At 39.2% G+C, this 19416-nt stretch overlaps 1 protein-coding gene across 2 annotated transcripts in view; it reads left to right on the plus strand.

Moving 5' to 3' along the window:
• BACE2 (beta-secretase 2) overlaps positions 1 to 19416 on the plus strand; it is a 116322-nt gene that overhangs the window by 87931 nt on the left and 8975 nt on the right. For both annotated transcript variants that reach the window (XM_010354518.2, XM_010354519.2), the window contains one exon: positions 2402 to 2570. In XM_010354518.2, coding sequence (XP_010352820.1) covers positions 2402 to 2570 — 169 coding nt within the window. The remainder of the gene's footprint in view (positions 1 to 2401; positions 2571 to 19416) is intronic.

The raw sequence follows: 19416 nt of genomic DNA on the forward strand, positions 1-19416 counted from the left end.
CCAGGCAGGGTAAGAGAGAAAAGGACTGGCCTAGCACTTTAGGGCCTGAGTAACTGGATGAATCTTGAATTTACTGAAACAGAGAACTGTGGGAGAGGTCTGATTTGGGGGGAACAGCCAGTGTTCAGGTTTTTACAGGTTACACAGGAGATGTCGATTGAGAGGTGGACAGGCAGGCAGGCACAAGCGTGTGGCAATGGTGGTCCAGGTCTGGGCTGGAGAGGAGGAGTTGGGAGTCTCAGGCTAGATCACGGGGTGACCTAGAGCCATGGGGTAGGGCCAGATGGGTCACCCAAGGAGGGAAGATTGAGAGGAGGCCAAAACCTGAGAGTGCTCTGATGCTTGCAGGGGAGGAAGGTGAGGGAAATCCAATACAGGTGCCTGAGAAGGAGCAGCCAGGGAGTTAGGGAGAAGAAGAATGTGGCCCTCTTAGAGTATAAGTGAAGAAAGTTTCCACACAGAGGAAGTGATTAGCGGTCAGCAGTAGCCATAGAGGGGTCTGTGGAGGCACTTCCCACCCTATGGTTAGTGCCTGGTCCCCCCAGATTAGAAGCCTCGAGGGAGCAGGGACGGTGTGTCCATCACCACCGTAGTGCTGGTGCAGAGGGCAGCATCTGAGCCATGTGAAGTCCTCAGAGGATAACCTCTGGGCAGATAGCCAGATGGCCAGATGGACATGAGGACTAAATTCTGACTTTTTTAATTCTCTTGCCCGAATTCCTACCTAAGGGGCCTGGGGAGTTCGCCCTACAAACCATAAAGTCTCACCAGAGGGGTTTTATTTTTTATTTATTTATTTTTGAGACAGAGCCTCGCTTTGTCGCCCAGGCTGGAGTTCAGTGGCACGATCTCCGCTCACTGCCAGCTCCGCCTCCCGGGTTTACGCCATTCTCCTGCCTCAGCCTCTGAGTAGCTGGGACTACAGGCGCGCACCACCATGCCCGGCTAATTTTTTGTATTTTTAGTAGAGACGGGATTTCACCGTGTTAGCCAGGATGGTCTCGATCTCCTGACCTCGTGATCCGCCCACCTCGGCCTCCCAAAGTGCTGGGATTACAGGCGTGAGCCACCGCGCCCGGCAAGGGGTTTTATTTAACCTTGTATAACATAGCCTGCTTTCTAGCCTGGCTCTGGCATGACATCACATAACGAATAAGGAAAGAAATCCAAATATTTTAACCCCAAATAGATTTCCTTTTCATATTTTGAAATTGCCCTGCAGAGTTGTCTCTTGTGAGAAAAATCTACGTTCTACAGAGACTCCCCTTTTCCCTTTTTTTATTTTTTCCAGATCCAGAAGATAATCAACTAAGAGTCAGGCAACCTTTATTTTTTTTAATACATAAATACTTGAAGTTCTGGGGTACATATGAAGAATGTGCACATTTGTTACATAGGTATACATGTGGCATGGTGGTTTGTTGTACCCATCAACCCGTCACCTACATTAGGTATTTCTCCTAATGTTATCCCTCCCCTAGTCCCCCACCCCCTGACAGGCCCCAGTGTGTGATGTTCCCCTCCATATGTCCATTTGTTCTCATTGTTCAACTCCCACTTGTGAGTGAGAACATGTGGTGTTTGGTTTTCTGTTCCTGTGTTAGTTTGCTGAGAAAGATGGTTTTCAGCTTCATCCATGTCCCTGCAAAGGACATGAACTCATGCTTTTTTATGGCTGCATAGTATTTCATGGTGTATATGAAGGCACCCTTTTAAATTCTGTAAGACACATTTCACAACCTCTTCTCTTCACAGCCTGTTAGCTAAAAGCTTCCTCTGCACAATAAAACTTTGGTCTCCACAATCCTTTCTCTTACTCCAAACATTTCCTTTCTATTGATCCTAGATTAGATAAACTCAACCAATTATCAACCAGGAAATTTTTAAATTTACCTCTAACCTGGAAGCCCTACTTTGACTTGTCCTGCCTTTCTGAACCAAACCAATGTACATCTTAAAAGTGTTTGATGTCTCATGTGTCTCAAAATTGTATAAAACCAACCACCTTGGGCACATGTTTTCAGGACCTGTTGAGGCTGTCTCATGGGGGGCCATGGTCATTCACACTTGGCTCAGAATAAATCCCTTCAAAATATTTTACAGAGTTTGACTCTTTTCGTCAGCAGACAGATAGACAGACGTCTTCTGGGCATGTGCACCTGTGTGGAATTCCAGGGGATGCATACCAGTCATCTGCTCTGTCACTGATCAATAATACTGATCACCATGCTTTTTGATCTTCTCTCCTCCTGGATGGCAGGGATGAGATCATCTTTCTTTCCCCGTGACTTCCCCCAGCACCTGGGAGGGTCCTGAGCATGAGTGTGACCTCAGCAGTTTTGTGATGTTGCCTGATTTGTGCTTTTTCTTGTTGGTTTGCTCTCTCCTCTCCGACAAACAGCTTTACATTCAGCCCATGATGGGGGCCGGCCTGAATTATGAATGTTACCGATTCGGCATTTCCCCTTCCACAAATGCGCTGGTGATTGGTGCCACGGTGATGGAGGGCTTCTACGTCATCTTCGACAGAGCCCGGAAGAGGGTGGGCTTCGCAGCGAGCCCCTGTGCAGGTGAGCGATTCTAGCAGTGAACAGGGATCCCCAACAAGATCCTTTATGTAAATGTCCTGACTTGGAAGCAGTTCTTGATGGCAAATCAATTACTATTGAATTGTTTCACTCATTCCTATCACCAGTGATCAAAGTCTTCTCAATAAAATGGATCATGGGATTGCTGAGAGAATTAAATGACATCATCCGTGTGAAACTTCAGTGCTTGGCACATGGGAAATGCTTACTGAGTGTGAGTCCTGATAGTCACTAGGAGTAAAAATACGCCATGGAGCTTTGGAGTTGAATTGCAATTTTTCGACAGTTAAAGCAAAATGAGTAAGGGAGAAATTTCACATATAAGCTGTGTACATTAATTTGTCCTTAAAGCTGTCCTCATTTTGAAATAGGAAATGAACACCTATCACTGCGATTTCTTGAAATCCTAACATAATGAGACCAAGGAGCCCCTGTTTGTCATGGGATTCCTTTGAAAGATGTGTGAGGGCGGCCCGCAGCATGACTCTGCAGTCTAGCTGGAGGGTTGGCAGGTCTTCAGAGAAACCAGGAGAGCATGAGAAAGTCAAGAGGATGGATAAACCCCATAAGCTTGAAAATGTCTTCAGATTTCACAGTTTGCTTGAAACGGAGTGCTCACACCGCACACAGCTTAATGGGAGGATTAGGTGTTTCTGACTGACAGTCCAAGCCTGTGAGGCAGAGGCAAATCACAGAAGTGGGCATGAGATTGAATTGCTGGAGACAAGTGGAGGAAGAGCCTGAATCAGAAAAGTGGCCAGGAGAATTGCAGCCTTTCAAAATAAGATGTCAAGGGACTGGAAAAAAAAAAACTGGTACATTGGATTTGAAGTCAGGAGCAGAATGGAATTCCAAAGTTGTGCTGGTGATATGTGAAAGGGGGAGAAAAATTAAGTGTGAGGTCAAACAAGAATCGATGACAAGGAGGTAGAATAGAAGAAAACGTAGGAATCGATACAGAAATACAAGATTACCATGTGGTTGAAGGAAAGGGGGTTTTGTAGGAATTTGATGGATATGAGATACTATTGGAGGACAGGTGAGAGTGTTGGGCCATCCTGGGAGCCTCAACTCAGACCTTCACTCTGATCTCAATCCATGTGTAGAGCTGCCAGGATGAGGCGCACAGGCCAGATGCCAAGTGATCACAGCTGAATTATTCTGGTCAGGAGAGATTTCAGTTACTATTTTTTAATACCTAAAACATGGTCTTAAAACAGGACTCCTGGTAAATAAAGCAAATAAGGGATGCTTCATTAACTGGCTTTAGCAGAGTGGCATTTCAGAAAAGTAAAGTAACAATTGAGAGAATAGAAATATTAAAAGGAAAGATTGCACAGAGACTATTAGGCCAATTCATATTCTGTATAAATAAAATCATCCCAACCAGTGTATGTATGTGACACATCGTAACATGTCTTCATAAATATCCACGCTAACGTATCTCACTTTGCATTTGTGAGCAGACTTGGAACCCTTCCCATTGTCATGTTTTTTATCTTTGCTCTGAGTAAATGTTTACCTTTTGCATGTGCAATAACTCTTTCAGCCTGTTCAGTTATCACTGAGTGAGACCTTTCTCTGTGGCAGCAAGCAGGACTGAAATATCACTGAATTTCCTAACTGTGACTATTCTACTTCTTTTTAACCAAGGGAATCTAAGAACTTAGGCAATTTTGCCCACAATTTCTGTTCTCTCGTTAAATATCATTAAAGTAAAGGCTACTATGGCAACAGCTGTTAGAATGTCCACTTAATACTGCAGAGTCTAATAACCATTTGTTTACTAAGTGAATTACTGTTGGAAAGGGTGTAATATTAGGAGTCTCTAGGCAGGGCAACTTTTTTTCCCTGAATTTCACTGTGAGTTATTTGCTAGATGCTCTTATATACACTTTTTCTTCCTTTTTAAAAAATGTATTTGACGTTTTGGTACTTAAATGTTAGATTTTACCAGCCGTGGGAAAATACGCTTATATGTGTCTCCTCTTCCATGTGGATTGTTTAGCCATTAAAGTAATTACTTTCCTCAGGGCTGCAATTAAAGGCCCCAGACAGTGCTCAATAGAACCCTAATAAATGGAATAACTATACTGCCTTTCTTTTTTTAAGTGTTTATTTTTCATTATGAAATGTCTAAGTAACAAAAAAACCTTAAGTTACAGAAAGTCATATACTATATGTGCATTTATGGAATATCTAGATTTAATATTTTGTCACATTTTCTTTAAAATTTGTCTTAGACATAAAAAACCAAGTATAGCTAAAGTCTCACCCCACCCCCTTCCCCAGCATTACTCATTATCCTGAGATTAGTGTATATTCTTATCTGAATTACTATATATTTATAATTTTACTAGATGGGCATGAACACCTTGTATTTATTAGCTGTTGCTATGTAACAACTTAGCCCCAGTGTCACAACTCTCTATCACATTCTGCAGTTTCTTTCTTTTCTTTTCTTTCTTTCTTTCTTTTTTTTTTTTTTTTTTTGAGACAGGGTCTTGCTCTGTCACTCAGACTAGAGTATAGTGCAATGGCATGATCAGGGCTCACTTTAGCCTCAACCTCCCTGGTTCAGGTGATCCTCTGACCTCAACCTCCTGAGTAGCTGGGACTACAGGTGTGCACCACTGCCCCAGATAATTTTTTGTGTTTTCTGTAGAGAAGGTTTTGCCATGTTGACCAGGCTGGTCTCCAGCTCCCAGGCTCAAGTGATCGACCGCCCCACCATGGCCTCCCAAAGTGCTAGGTTTACAAGCATTTGCCACCACACCCAGCCTGGCTTTGTTTTTTGTTTTGTTTTTAAAAGACAGGATCTCACTCTGTTACCAGGGTGGAGTGCAGTGGCATGATCTTGGCTCAGTGCAACCTTCTCCCAGGCTCAAGCGATCCTCCCACCTCAGCCTCCCAAGTACCTGGGACTACAGGCATGTGTCACCATGCCCAGAACATTGTTGGTATTTGCTGTAGAGGTGGGGTTTCGGCATGTTCCCCAGGCTGGTCTTGAACCCTTGGGCTCAAGCGATCCTCCCACCTTGCCGTCTCAAAGTGCTGGGATTACAGGCGTCAGCCACCATGCCTGGCCATCTCATGGAGTTTCTGAGGGCCAGGAATTGATGAGGGGCTTAGCTAGGTGTCTCTGGCCCACCATTGCTCATGAGGCTGCAGCTGTCTGAAGTCTATTGAAGGAGCTGGTTCCAAGCTCACTGTCGTGGTGGCAGGAGCCACGCTTCCCTCACCATTTGTACCTCACCCCAGGACTGCCTGATGTCCTCTGGTCAACCCTGAGCAAGTGATCCAAGAGAGCATGACAGAGCACCCAGGACAGAAACCCCAGGTTTTCATCACCTAATCTTGGAAGCAGCGTGTTCTTACTTCTACCCCACTCTGTTGGTCACACAGAATGACCCTGATATGATGTGGGAGGGGACGACACAGGTAAATGCAAGGAGGCAGGGGTCATTCGCAGTCATCTTGGAAACGTCCTACCATATACTTCACAAAGCCTAGGTTGGTTGATTTGTTTGTTTGGTTTTTTTTTTTTTTTTAATTTATAGGAATGCTGTGGTAGTGTGTATTCTTTGTCAACTTGACTTTATTGTTTGACATTACATTTTATAGATTTTCCATATTGATATGACTTCTAGGTTATTTGTTTTGACTGCGTAGTATCTCAGTTTATGAATGTACCCAGATTACCCATTTTTGTCTTAATTAACATTTGAATTATTTATGTATTGGCAATTATAAACAGTACTGCAGTGAACATCTTTGTGTAGGTGAATGAGATCATCTAGATATGGAATTTCTAAATGATTTAATATGTAACTCTTCAGTGTTATTGGCTATGGTCAAATTTGTCTTTAAAGTAGCTGGAACATCAGCATTATATGAGAATTTCCATTTCTTAAAAGCATTACTGTATTTGTTCTGTCTTTGTGTTTTTGCTAATCCATGTATGTGCAATAGTGTCACATTTTAGTTGATTACTTTCAAGATCACACAACTTTGGATATGTTTTTGGGATGTTTGAGCTTCTTTGAGGGTGAATTTTTCTAATAGAGTGCGCACATTTTTCTGCCCGTATTTTTTACTGATAGACGTGAGTTCCTTATATTTCTGAGATATTAATTTTTCTGAGTTATACTAACTAGTCTCCCTGACTTTTCTTTTTACTTTGTTTTGGTGCCTTTTATTTATATGTATCTTTAATTTAGTGAAATCAGATTTACCAGTATTTATCTCATGAATTATGCCATGTGCCTTATTTAAGAAATACTTCCTTAATCCAACAAAATAGGGATTTTTTTCTTCTAAAGATATTGTATTTTTTTCTTATTTTCTTCCAAAATGTGAATTAAGAAATTAATTTTTATAAGGACATTCCATTTTCTCACCATCCTTATTGAATATATAATGTTTTCCCCTCTGATTTTTCAAATTTTTTATGAAAAAAATTTATATACAGAAAAGACTAAAAACAATACCATGCTGTTCTGCATACCAACCATCTAGATTTAGTAATTTTTAACATTTTGCCATATATCAGTATGTGTGTACAGGTGAGTATGTGGCTTTTGCTGAACCATTTGCAAATAAGTTGCAGATATCATGACTTTCATCCCTAAATATTTCATTATGCATCTTAAAAAGAAAGACATCCTCCTATATAACCACAATACCATAATCACACCTAAAAAATTAATAGTATTTGCTAAATATCATGACTGTGTCGGCCACATGCAGATTTCCCCAGGTATCCCCAAAATGTTTTCATTAACTGTTTTACTTTTTATTTTGTTTCGGAAGGCCAGTTCTCTTATAGAATGTATCATACTCAGTTTTATCTGTTTCCTAATGATATACTGCATTGATTTTACTTCATATTTCCTTGAACTTAAGTCTAGAGTCTTAATTAGACTTCAGTTAAATGTTTTTTGCAAGGTATCTAATGAATTTTAATAGCATCTTTGTCATGTACCAAGTCCCCATTTATGCCTGAGCCTACTTCTGAGCATTCTGTTCCATTCCACTGGTCAAGTTGTCTATCCCTGGGCTAAGCTATATAGTTTTATTATTATTTTTTTTTAGTTATAGGACAATATCTGGCAGGGACTTGACCCTTCTTATTCTTCTTTGGAGTTCTCTTAGCTACTTTTGCCCTTTTATTCAGCTTGTTGAGACCCCTGAAAAACGCTGTTGGGATTTGTATTAGAACTGCATTGAACTTATAGAATTAACTTGAGAAGAAACCAAATCTTCACCATATCAAGTTTCCCCTATGAATGTACCCTATCTTTTCATTTGTTTAAGTCTTCTTTTATGTCCTACTGCAGTGTTTTGTAATTTTGTCCAGAAAGATTCACACATAGACTTATTCCTATGTACCTCTTAGTTCTTACCACAAATGAGATTATTTTACATTGCATTTTCTTGTGGGTTGTTGGGAATGTGGGTATGCAGTTTTTATGTATTAATCTTATATCCAGCCACATTGCTAAGTTCTCCTTTTTAGAAATGGTTTTTAGAGTAATTAGGATTTTCTATTAAAACAGCCATATAATCTGCAAATAATATATTTTAAATCACTTGTAATCTTCATATCTTTTATTTATATTTTTTGTGATGCCCTCTGAGATAATATTGAATTCAAATGGTGATAATGGACATTTTTGTCTTTTTTCTTAATTTAAAGGAAATATTTCTCATTTCGTACCATGGAGCATTATGCATAGGATAAGTTTGTGGAATTTCCTTCTCAATCCTAAATTTAGGGATTCCCAGTTTCTGAAAAGTATTCAGTATGAATAGAAAAGCTTTTTGACCGTTTCCACATTAAACATATGCCTACTCTATAATCAACATTCAACATTAAGCATATGCCTACTCTATAATCCAGCAGTTGTCACTCTTAGGTGTATGCAAAGGAGAAATGAATGTGTAAGTGTACTGAGACATAACTAGACAGTTCACAACAGCTTTACACATAAAATAACTAAAGTAATACAAACTTCAGTAGTTACATAAATACATAAAACCATCACTTTTATAAAAATAGAAACATCCCAAAAGTCAACCAAAGGAAAACAGGTAAACAATTGTTGACTTGCCATTCAGTGGAACACCGCACAGCAATTTTCTTTCTGCTGAAGAATGTGCTTTTGGACGTCTTTTATTAAAAACTATGAAAGGTAAATTTTATTTTGCCTCAATTCTGCATCACAATTTAGCTATACATGGAATTCTAGATTGCCCGTGTTCCCTTAGTGTTTTGAAGATTCAGTTTCATTGTCCTCTGGCCATGATGATTGCTGAAGAAAAGACCCTAGTTGGTCTTAATTGTTGTACCTTTATGGGTAATCTGTTGCTTCTCCTTAGTTACTGGTAAGACTGCTTTTGTTTTAAATTTCTAGTGTTCTGAATAGTGTTCTGAAGTTTCACCATGATGTGTCTAGGTATAGCATATTTTCCCATCGTGCTATCCCCTTTACGTTCTCTCAATCTGACAACTCATGTCTTTTGTCATCAATCTTAGAGAATTCTCAGCTGTTACCTCTTCCACTATTGCTTCATGCACATTCTTTCTAGTCTCTTCTTCTGGATCTCTCATATCAAGTAGTGAGATTTCTCATTATTTATTTCAGGTCGCTTGATCCTTCATTTATGTTTTCCTTTCTATCTTTGCTGTATTCTGTGTAATTTCTTCAGATACATTTTATATTGGCCTAATTCTCTGTTCAGCTATGTTCAATCTACTATTTAACCTATTCAGTGAGATTTTTTAATACTTTTTATTATTTTTATTATTTTTGGATTCTTTAATTGTGTTTGGTTTTGGGGGTCTTTTTTTTCTTTTCAGTTTTTTTTTCATTTCAATGACTGTATTTTTCATTTCTAGAAATTACATCTCGTACTTTTCCAAATATACCATAGCCGGGCACAGTGGCTCATACCTGTAATCCCAGAATTTTAGGAGGCCGAGGCAGGAGGATCACTTGAGTTCAGAAGTTCAAGACCAGCCTGGGCAACTGTGTTAGTTCATTCCCACGCTGCTATAAAGACATACCTGGGACTGGGTAATTGATTAAGAAAAGAGGTTTAGGGTTAGGGTTAGGGTTAATGAGATACCATCTCACACCTGTTAGAATGGCAATCATTAAGAAGTCAGGAAACAACAGGTGTTGGAGAGGATGTGGAGAAATAGGAACACTTTTACACTGTTGGTGGGATTGTAAACTAGTTCAACCATTATGGAAAACAGTATGGCAATTCCTCAAGGATCTAGAACTAGATGTACCATATGACCCAGCCATCCCACTACTGGGTATATACCCAAAGGATTATAAATTAGTCTACTACAAAGACACATGTACACGTATGTTTATTGCGGCACTATTCACAATAGCAAAGACTTGGAATCAACCCAAATGTCCATCTGTGACAGACTGGATTAAGAAAATGTGGCACATATACACCATGGAATACTATGCAGCCATAAAAAAGGATGAGTTTGCGTCCTTTGTAGGGACATGGATGCAGCTGGAAACCATCATTCTTAGCAAACTATCACAAGAAGAGAAAACCAAACACCGCATGTTCTCACTCATAGGTGGGAACTGAACAATGAGATCACTTGGACTCGGGAAGGGGAACATCACGCACTGGGGCCTATCATGGGGAGGGGGAAGGGGGGAGGAGGGAGGGATTGCATTGGGGAGTTATACATGATATAAATGATGAATTGATGGGTGCTGACGAGTTGATGGGTGCAGCACACCAACATGGCATAAGTATACATATGTAACAAACCTGCACGTTATGCACATGTACCCTAGAACTTAAAGTATAATAAAAAAAAAAAAAAAAAAAAAAAAAGAAAAGAGGTTTAACCAGCTCATGGTTCTGCAGGCTGTGCAGACTTTTTCTTGGGAGGCCTCAGGAAACTTACAATTGTGGCCGAAGAAGAAAGGGAAGCAGGCACAGTCTTCACATGGCCAGAGCAGGGGGTGGAGAGAGAGAGAGAAGGGGATGGTGCACAACCATATCTTGAGAGAACTCTATCATGAGACAATACTGGGGGGTGGTGTTAAACCATTAGAAACCACCCCCATGATCCAGTCACCTCCCACCAGGCCCCACCTCCAACACCTGGGATCCCAATTCAACATGAGATTTGGATGGGGACACAGAGCCAAACCATATCAACAACAAAGTAAGACCCTGTATACAAAAAATCAAAAGGTTAGCCAAGCATGGTGGAGCATACCTATGGTTCCAGCTACACAAGAAGCCGAGGCAGGAAGATCACTTGAGCCCAGGAGGTCAAGACTGCAGAGAGCCATGATCACGCCACTGCACTCCAGCCTGGGAGACAGGCTGACTCTAAATAAACAAACAAATATGCCAGTTAACTTTTCTATAATGTTTTGTAACAGTTTTATTGTGGCTTGGATTTCCTTTATCTTCGTTTTAGTTTTTATTTAATTTAAAAGGCTAGGTAATATTCAGAAGGTACAATATAGTGCATAGTCCCTCTCCCTCAGAGGTAATCATACCTCATAGTCTATTATATGGGTGTGCCTAATTTATTTAACCAGTTCATTATTGATAGGCATTTAGGTTAAGTCCTTTGTTGTTACAAATAATACTGCAGTGAACACCATATATACATATTATTCGCATATATGGAAGTATACATCTAGGTTAAATTAGAATTGCAGAGTTAAAGGATATAAATATTTATAATTTTAATGAATATCACTTTGTTACCTTCCGTAGAGCTTATATTCGTTGATACCTGGCCATACCTTCTCTCGTAATGTAGATGATGACCTGTTTCTCCAGTCAGCCCACCAACCTGGTGTTACCAAACTTGGAAATTTTGCTCATCTGACAGATGAAAAATGATCTCAGTGTAGTTTTAATTTGTGTCACTTTCTATGAGTGAGATTGAGTTTCTTTTCAATGACTAAGGTCATTGTTTGTCCTTTTCTATGAACTACCCACTCATATCTTTGCCTATTGTTTTCTGTTGGATTCTTTTTTTGTATTAATTTGTAGGAACTCTTTATGTAATGGAGTAATTAACGATGTGCTTGGAGGAAAAAGAACCTATACTTTCTGTCTGAATTGTAAATTTTTAAAACTTTGCTGGCTGGGCACGGTGGCTCAAGCCTGTAATCCCAGCACTTTGGGAGGCCGAGACGGGCGGATCACAAGGTCAGGAGATTGAGACCATCCTAGCTAACACAGTGAAACCCCGTCTCTACTAAAAAATACAAAAAAACTAGCCAGGGGAGGTGGCGGTGCCTGTAGTCCCAGCTACTCGGGAGGCTGAGGCAGGAGAATGGCGTAAACCCGGGAGGCGGAGCTTGCAGTGAGCTGAGATCCGGCCACTGCACTCCAGCCTGGGCGACAGAGCGAGACTCTGTCTCAAAAAAAAAAAAAAAAAAAAAAAAAAAAAAAAAAAAATTTGCTTATGACATGTTTTAGCGTAAAAAATGTTTACTTTGTATATTTAAATAATTTGCTATTTTGCTTTAAGGGTTTGGGACTACTGTTACCTTTTAAATGGTTTTCCTCACTAAAAGTGCTCTGTGACTTATTCAGGTACTTTCATGTTTGATTTAACTTGGCATAGAATGTGTGGATTAAACTTCTTTCCTCCAGGATGACTACTCCATTGTTATAACATTTATCAAATAATTTATCTCTTTTTTTTTTTTTTACTTTAAATCCTAAAATTACTGCATACCAGTAATTTAATTATTCTTTTTCAGAACTTTCCAACTCTTCTTTCTTAATTTTTTCTTTTATGAACTTTTGAGCCATCCTGTTTAGAAAAAAAAAATTGTATTTTAATGAGTTTTTAGTCACTTTAAACACAGCTATGGTATAATCTTGTGCACATTGTTCTATTTTTCCATCACTGATGGGGAGTTTATCTTGTTTTTGTGTCTGCTGGCTACTCTCTCATAGGGGCTTTTTTCTCATTTGCTTTGCAATTTTTTGTTGTAAGCTTCTATTTAGAGGGAGCACACTTTTTCTTCCAAGAGAGTTCAGTGTGCCTTGGGCTGTAAAGTGTTGCTATAAAGCAATTTTGCATTTGTTTCTGTTGAGTTTCCTCAAACCATGAGAACCTTAGGATTTGTATACCAGGTTTGAGAATTTAGATGCCAGCCATGTTTGAGGTGGAGATTTAGGGGCTCCATTTCTCATGGGAGAGTTTCTTGCCCTCCTCCCCCAACCTCTTAGCCCATGAGCTGAGCCAGGCTTCCTTGTCGGTAGAATTTCCCAGCTCCTTTACCAATGGGCAACGCTTGCACAGGCATCTTTTGGTGCCCAGGGTCAAGTCTCTCGCCCCTCCTATTCATGGGAACCCCAGCCCTAGGGCCCACTTCTGGTTGAGAAATGTCTCTTACTTCTGGGCTTAGCTATAGAGTTAAAAAGTTATATTTTATCCTCATTTCTCTGTATTGCAACCAGAAGAGGTTCTACCTTCACACCAGCCACTGTTTGAGGACCCCAAATCTTTGGGGGCTGCCCTTCTCTCGCAGTGTTTTTCTTTTTTTTAAATCTTAGTTTTCATGGTCATTTGTGTTTGTCAGATGACACTTAGCCTAAGGGTTGGGATTGGGGGAGCAGTGAGTGGGAGCTGCTTGATTAGAATCTCTTGGGGAGCTTTTTCAAAATACATCTGGTCGACATCCTCAGGCCTTTTCCAGCCAGGGCACAGCAGGTTGGTGGTGGGTGGGAAGGTGATGGGTATTTTGGAAAAAGTTCCCCAGATGCTTCTCTTATGCTGCCCCTGCCTCTCCTCAGCCCACTCCCACCCCTGCTGAGAATCATTACTGCAGTCAGATTGGCTGGAGGTCAGGGTGTGTTATGGCTCTGGCCATCGTCTCATATCTGACACAGATACTAGGGACTGGAGCACTTTCAACCGCCTCTGTGTTGCTGGGCCAAGTGTCCTATGGCTACGAAAATAATAGAGTGTTAAAATTGACAACTCTCTGTTATTTTAATGTATCCAAAGCTTATGAAATACCACCCATCTCTTTTTATAGATTGAGACATTTAGCACCCAAGAGCTGTATAGATCTCAGCTTGTACAACTTCAGGCACATGATGGATTATGGCAGCCATTTCACTGTGAATTTTTCTTGCTGCAGGTTGAAAGTGGATCATCTGGTACATGCTCATGTTTAAAAATAGGAAAGCTAGCTGTTAAGAGCAGAGTTTCAGAGACACTCTTCTGCCATCTACTTAGACTACAATCAACAGATACCAAAGCCAGGGGTCCTCAAAGGTATAGATCAGGCAGCTGTGTTTCCTCATTTTACAGAAGAGAACACTGAGGGCCCCAGATATAGCTTTCACGTGGTTGCAGAAAAAAAAAATCTGGCTCTGAGTCCAGAACCTCTGTCCTGAAACTCCAGAATGTTCTTCTAAGTAAACCATGCCACTCAGAAAGCATCTCAGTACCAGAGAATCAGTGTGGTGGGACAGTTCTCATTATTTTGTATGCTATAGGGAAAAAGACCTGACCATTATAATTTTTATCCTTGGTAAAATTATAGATCTTCCACAGGCACTCATTATCAACCAGATCCTGACTTTTGAAAGAAAATACACAATTAAAATTGTAACCCGAGACATTGATGAAAAATTAAAAATAACAATTTAGTAACAGCGGACATTTATGTAGCACTGATCTTAGCCCAGGACTGTACTAAGTGCTTAACATCTATTAACTGGATTGTTCTTACAAGACTGACTTGTAGGGGCTGTTATTACCTTCATTTTATAGATGACAAAACGGGGGCAAATAAGTAACTTAGATCACACAGCTTGTACGTGGGAGCTAGGATTGGAACCCCAGAAGCCTGACCCTAGGGTCATGCTCTCACCCAGTGCATACAATGGCCTCTCATAAATCAATCCAGTATAAAACTTTAGAATCTGCTTTAAAACCATAGAATTAGTAGTGTAAGTCATCAATGTAGAGACCATGCAGTGAATGGCATTCCTGGAAAAAGCCCCCAGAAGGAATTTTAATTCAGCTTTCCTTTAATTCTAAGCAGCTAGCTAGCAAATATGCGAATACAGTTGTTCCCAGGTAATGCTTTATGTCTGACCATCTTAAACGGGTGCTGTGTTTCAAAAACTTAAAAACAAAATCCATGACTTCTAATTATAAAAGTGATACATGTCTACTTGGGAGGCTGAGGTGGTGGGAGGATGGCTTGAGCTCAGGAGTTTGAGGCTGCAGTGTGCTACTATCGTGCCTATAAATAGCCACTGCATTCCAGCCTGGGCAACACAGCCAGGCCCTATCTCAAAAAAGTAAAGAATAATACATGTGCATTGAAGAAAATTAATTTTATTGGGGGTTTTTTGCATTTTTTATTACACACACCACACACAGCACATATGAAAAAATGGGTATGAACTCAGGCATTTGACTGGAAGAACAGTACTAAAATAATGTCCATGTAGTCAGCGTGACTGAGGTTGGTTTGTTTTTCTCCTCATCTCTTCTCCTTTTTTTTGAGATGGAGCTTTGCTCTTGTTGCTCAGGCTGAATTGCAATGGCGTGATCTCAGTTTACCGCAATCTCTGCCTCCTGGGTTCAAGCGATTCTCCTGCCTCAGCCTCCTGAGTAGCTGGGATTACAGGCATGTGTCACCACGCCTAGCTAATTTTGTATTTTTAGTAGAGATGGGGTTTCTCCATAGGCTGGTCTTGAACTCCTGACCTCAGGTGATCTACCTGCCTCGGCCTCCCAAAGTGCTGGGATTACAGGCATGAGCCACTGTGCCCGGCCTTGGTTTTTTTTTTTTTTTCTAATCTCTATGAGATTATATCAGATGTGTTATTCTTTGACATGCTTTGATTATCTTATTCTTTTGACTTTTTAAAACAGTTTTGTTGGGATATAATTGGTGTAAAATAAACAGTTCATGTTGAAAGGATACAGTTTGGTAAGTGTGACATATGTGCTTACCTTTGAAACCATCACCACAAACAAGGTAGTGATCATATGCATTGAGCTGTTTTCCCTGCCTCCCAGGTCCTATGGACCCCATGCCATTCCCAGGAAACCACTGACCTGCCTTCTGTCACTGTAGACTAGTTTGCATTTGTTAGAATTTTATATAAACGAAATCATACAGTATGTATTCCATTTTGTCTGACTGCTTTCACACAATAAAATTATTTTTAGGTTCATCTAGAATGTTTCATGTTCAATAGTTCATTTTTATTGCAGGTCAATTAGGCATTACAATTTCTTTATCCCCATACACCTGTTGATAAACTTTTGGATTGTTGCCAAGTTTTGGGTTTTTTGGCAATCATAAATAAAGCTGCTATCAACAGTAGCATGCAAGTCCTTGGACATATATATTGCTTATTTCTCCTGGATAAACACCTAGGAATGGAATGGTTGAGTTATATAACACGTATGTTTCACTTCTTAAAAAGCTGCCAAACTCATTTTCAAAGTTGGCTGTATTATGTCACATTTCTGCCAGCAGCGTATGAAAGTTCCTGTTGTTAAACATCCTCACCAACATTTGGTATGGCCAGTATTTTCATTTTAATAGGCATTAATACTTAGTGGTCTCGTTGTGGTTTTCATTTGCATTTCCCTAATGACTAATGATCCTGAACATCTTTTCATGTGCTTTTTTGCCATTCATGCATCTTTGTAAATGAAGTGTCTTTTCAAATGTTCTTGCCCATTTTTGTATAGGGTTGTTTGTTTTCTCATTGAGTCCTCAGAGTTAGTTATATATTAAGAATACAAGTCTGGGTCAGATGCGGTGGTTCATGCCTGTAATCTCAGCACTTTGGGAGGCTGAGGCAGGCGGATCACAAGTTCAGGAGATCGAGACCATGGTGAAACCTGATCTCTACTAAAAATACAAAAAATTAGCCGGGCGAGGTGGCAGCGCCTGTAGTCCCAGCTACTCGGGAGGCTGAGGCAGGAGAATGGCGGGAACCCGGGAGGCAGAGCTTGCAGTGAGCCGAGATCGAACCACTACTCCAGCCTGGGCGACAGAGCAAGACTCCATCTCAAAAAAAAAAATACAAGTCCTTTATCAGAAATTTGGCTTGCAAATATTTTGCCAAGTCTTTTTAGTTTGTTAATATTTTCTATTAAAGAGAAGTTCTTACTTGATTTTGATAAAATCCATTTTTTTTCCTTTGACAAATTGTGCTTTTGGGTATTATAGCTAAGAAATTTTTCACCTAACCCCAGGACACAAAGATTTCCTCCTGTGTTTCTTTCTAGAAGTTTTGTACTTTTAGAAATGTTATTAAATATATATATATATTAATATTATAGAGATGGGGTCTCGCTCTGTCACCAGACTGGAGTACAGAAGTGTGAGCACAGTTCACTGCAGCCCCCATCTCCTGGCCTCAAGTGATCCTCCTACCACAGTCGCCTAAAGTGCTGGGATTACAGGCATGAGCCACCGCTACACAGGGCCACAAATGTGTTATTTAGTTCCCAAATAATTAGGGATTTTTCCAGAAGCTTCTGTTATTGACTTCTAATTTAACCTCAGTGCGGGCAGGAAATAGAGTTTTTATGAATTGAATCTTTTGAAATTTATTGAAACTTGTTTCATCGTCCAGAATATAGTCTATCACAATAAATATTTCTTGTGCTCTTGAAAACAATGTATATTCTTCTACTATTATGGGTGGATTATTTTGTAAGAGTTAGATCAAGTTAGTTGATAGTGTTGTTTAGGTATTCTATATCATTACTTATTTTCTGTCTACTTGCTGTATTATTGAGAAAGGGATTGTGGAATCTCTGTATTTGTGGATTTGTCTATTTCTCTTTTCATTTTCATCAATCTTGTTTCATGTATTTTGAAACACTGTTATTAGGTACAAAAACATTAGGAATTGTATGTCCTATTTATGAAGGGAACAGTTTATCATTATGAAACTACTATATTTATCTCTAGTAATTTTTTTATCTGTATCTACTCTAATAATATAGCCACTCTGGATTTCTTTTGATAAGCATTAATATGATAGTTTTTTTCCATCTGTTTAGTTTTAACATTTTGGATCTTTACATTAAAAGCGAGTTTCCTGTATGGAGAATATACTTGAATCTTGCTTTTTATCTAATTTAGCAGTCTCTGTTTTTTAGTTGTGATGTTTAGGCCAGAGATCAACAAACAACTGTCTGTAGGCTGAATCCGGCATGTAGCTTGTTTCTGTATGACCTGTGAGGTAAGACTAGTTTTTAAATTTTTAAAGGGCTGAAAAAAATCAAAAAGAAGCTAACCTAAAAAGCTTAACATATTTACTGTCTGTCCCTTTACGGAGAAAGTTTGCCAAATGCTGATTTAGACTATTTATATTTAATGTATGATTGATACGTCTGTGTTTAACCAGTAACACAAGAAAGAAAACTATTTTTCTTTTTGTCTCATTTGTTCCATTTTTTCCCTTTTTTCCTTTTTTGCTGCCTTCTTTTGGATTATTTTCTATTTCTTTATATCTCCCTGGCTAGTTTATTAGCTATAACTCTATATTGTGAAATTTTAGTGGTTGCTTTAGGATATGTAGTGTAAATTTTTTAACTGACCACAGTCTACCACTTCATATAGCCTAAGAGCCTTACAACAATAGACTTCCATTTCTGGCCTTCGGTCCTTTGTGCTATTGTCATACATTTTACCTATGCCTATATGATAAGCCACCCAGCACATTGTTATAATTTTTGCTTTAATTGGTTAATTATCTTTTTAAATATTTGAAATTAAAAGTAAAGATGTTGTAACTACTACATAGTTCCCGTTTCTGGTGTTCATCATTCTTTTGTGTAGATTCAAGTTTCCTTCTGAAGTCCTTTTTCTTCTGCTTGAAGAACTTTCTTCTGTGAAAATCTGTGATGAGTTCTCTCAGCTTGTATATGACTGAAAACATCTTTACTTCTTCTTCATTTTTCAGATAGTTTTGCTGGGTATGGAGTTCTAGGTTGACAGGGCTTTTCCTACCGCCAGTATTTTAAAGATGTTACTCTATTGTCTTCTAGTTTGCATTGCTTCCAACAGGAAATCATCGATAATCCTGATTTTTATTCGTTTGTACATAATATTTCTTTTTTCTCTCTCCTTGCTCTTAAGAAATTTTCTCTTTATCACTGGTTTTCAGCAGTTCAGTATTAAAATCTATGTCACGTGTCTTGTGTTTGGGGTCCTTTGGGCTTCTTGGATCTGTGCGTTTATAGTTTCATCAAATTTCAAAAATTTTGGTTTGTTTTTTCAAATTTTTTTGCCTTACAATCCCTTCTTCCTTCTGAGGACTCTGATTACATGAGTTAGCAGCTTGATGTTGTCCACAGTTTACTGATGTGCTCTCTCTTTTTTTTTCGGTTTTTTTTCCTCTGTGCTACATTTTGGATGGTTTCTATTGTTATAGAATATGGTTCTGTTTTTTTTTTTTTTAAATTCATTAGTCTGTTTTTCTGCAGTTTATAATCTGCTCTTACAACAATCCAGTATATTTTTCATCTCACATATTACAATTTTTATCTCTAAAAACTTGATTTAGATCTTTAATATCTTCTGTGTCTCTATTTAACATGTTTAACATTTTCTCTGGCATCCTGAGTAGAATACAGTTATAACAAATATCTTGATATCCTGCCTGTTCATTCTATCATCTATGCCATTTCTTACTAAGTTCCAATTGATTGATTTTGCTCCCTATTATGAACTGTGTTTTCCTGCTTCTTTGCATAATTAGTGCTATAGAATAAATGTATATGTCCTGCCAAAATTCTTAT

The sequence above is a fragment of the Rhinopithecus roxellana genome, chromosome 13, assembly GCF_007565055.1.
Source record: "Rhinopithecus roxellana isolate Shanxi Qingling chromosome 13, ASM756505v1, whole genome shotgun sequence".
NCBI lineage: Eukaryota > Metazoa > Chordata > Mammalia > Primates > Cercopithecidae > Rhinopithecus > Rhinopithecus roxellana.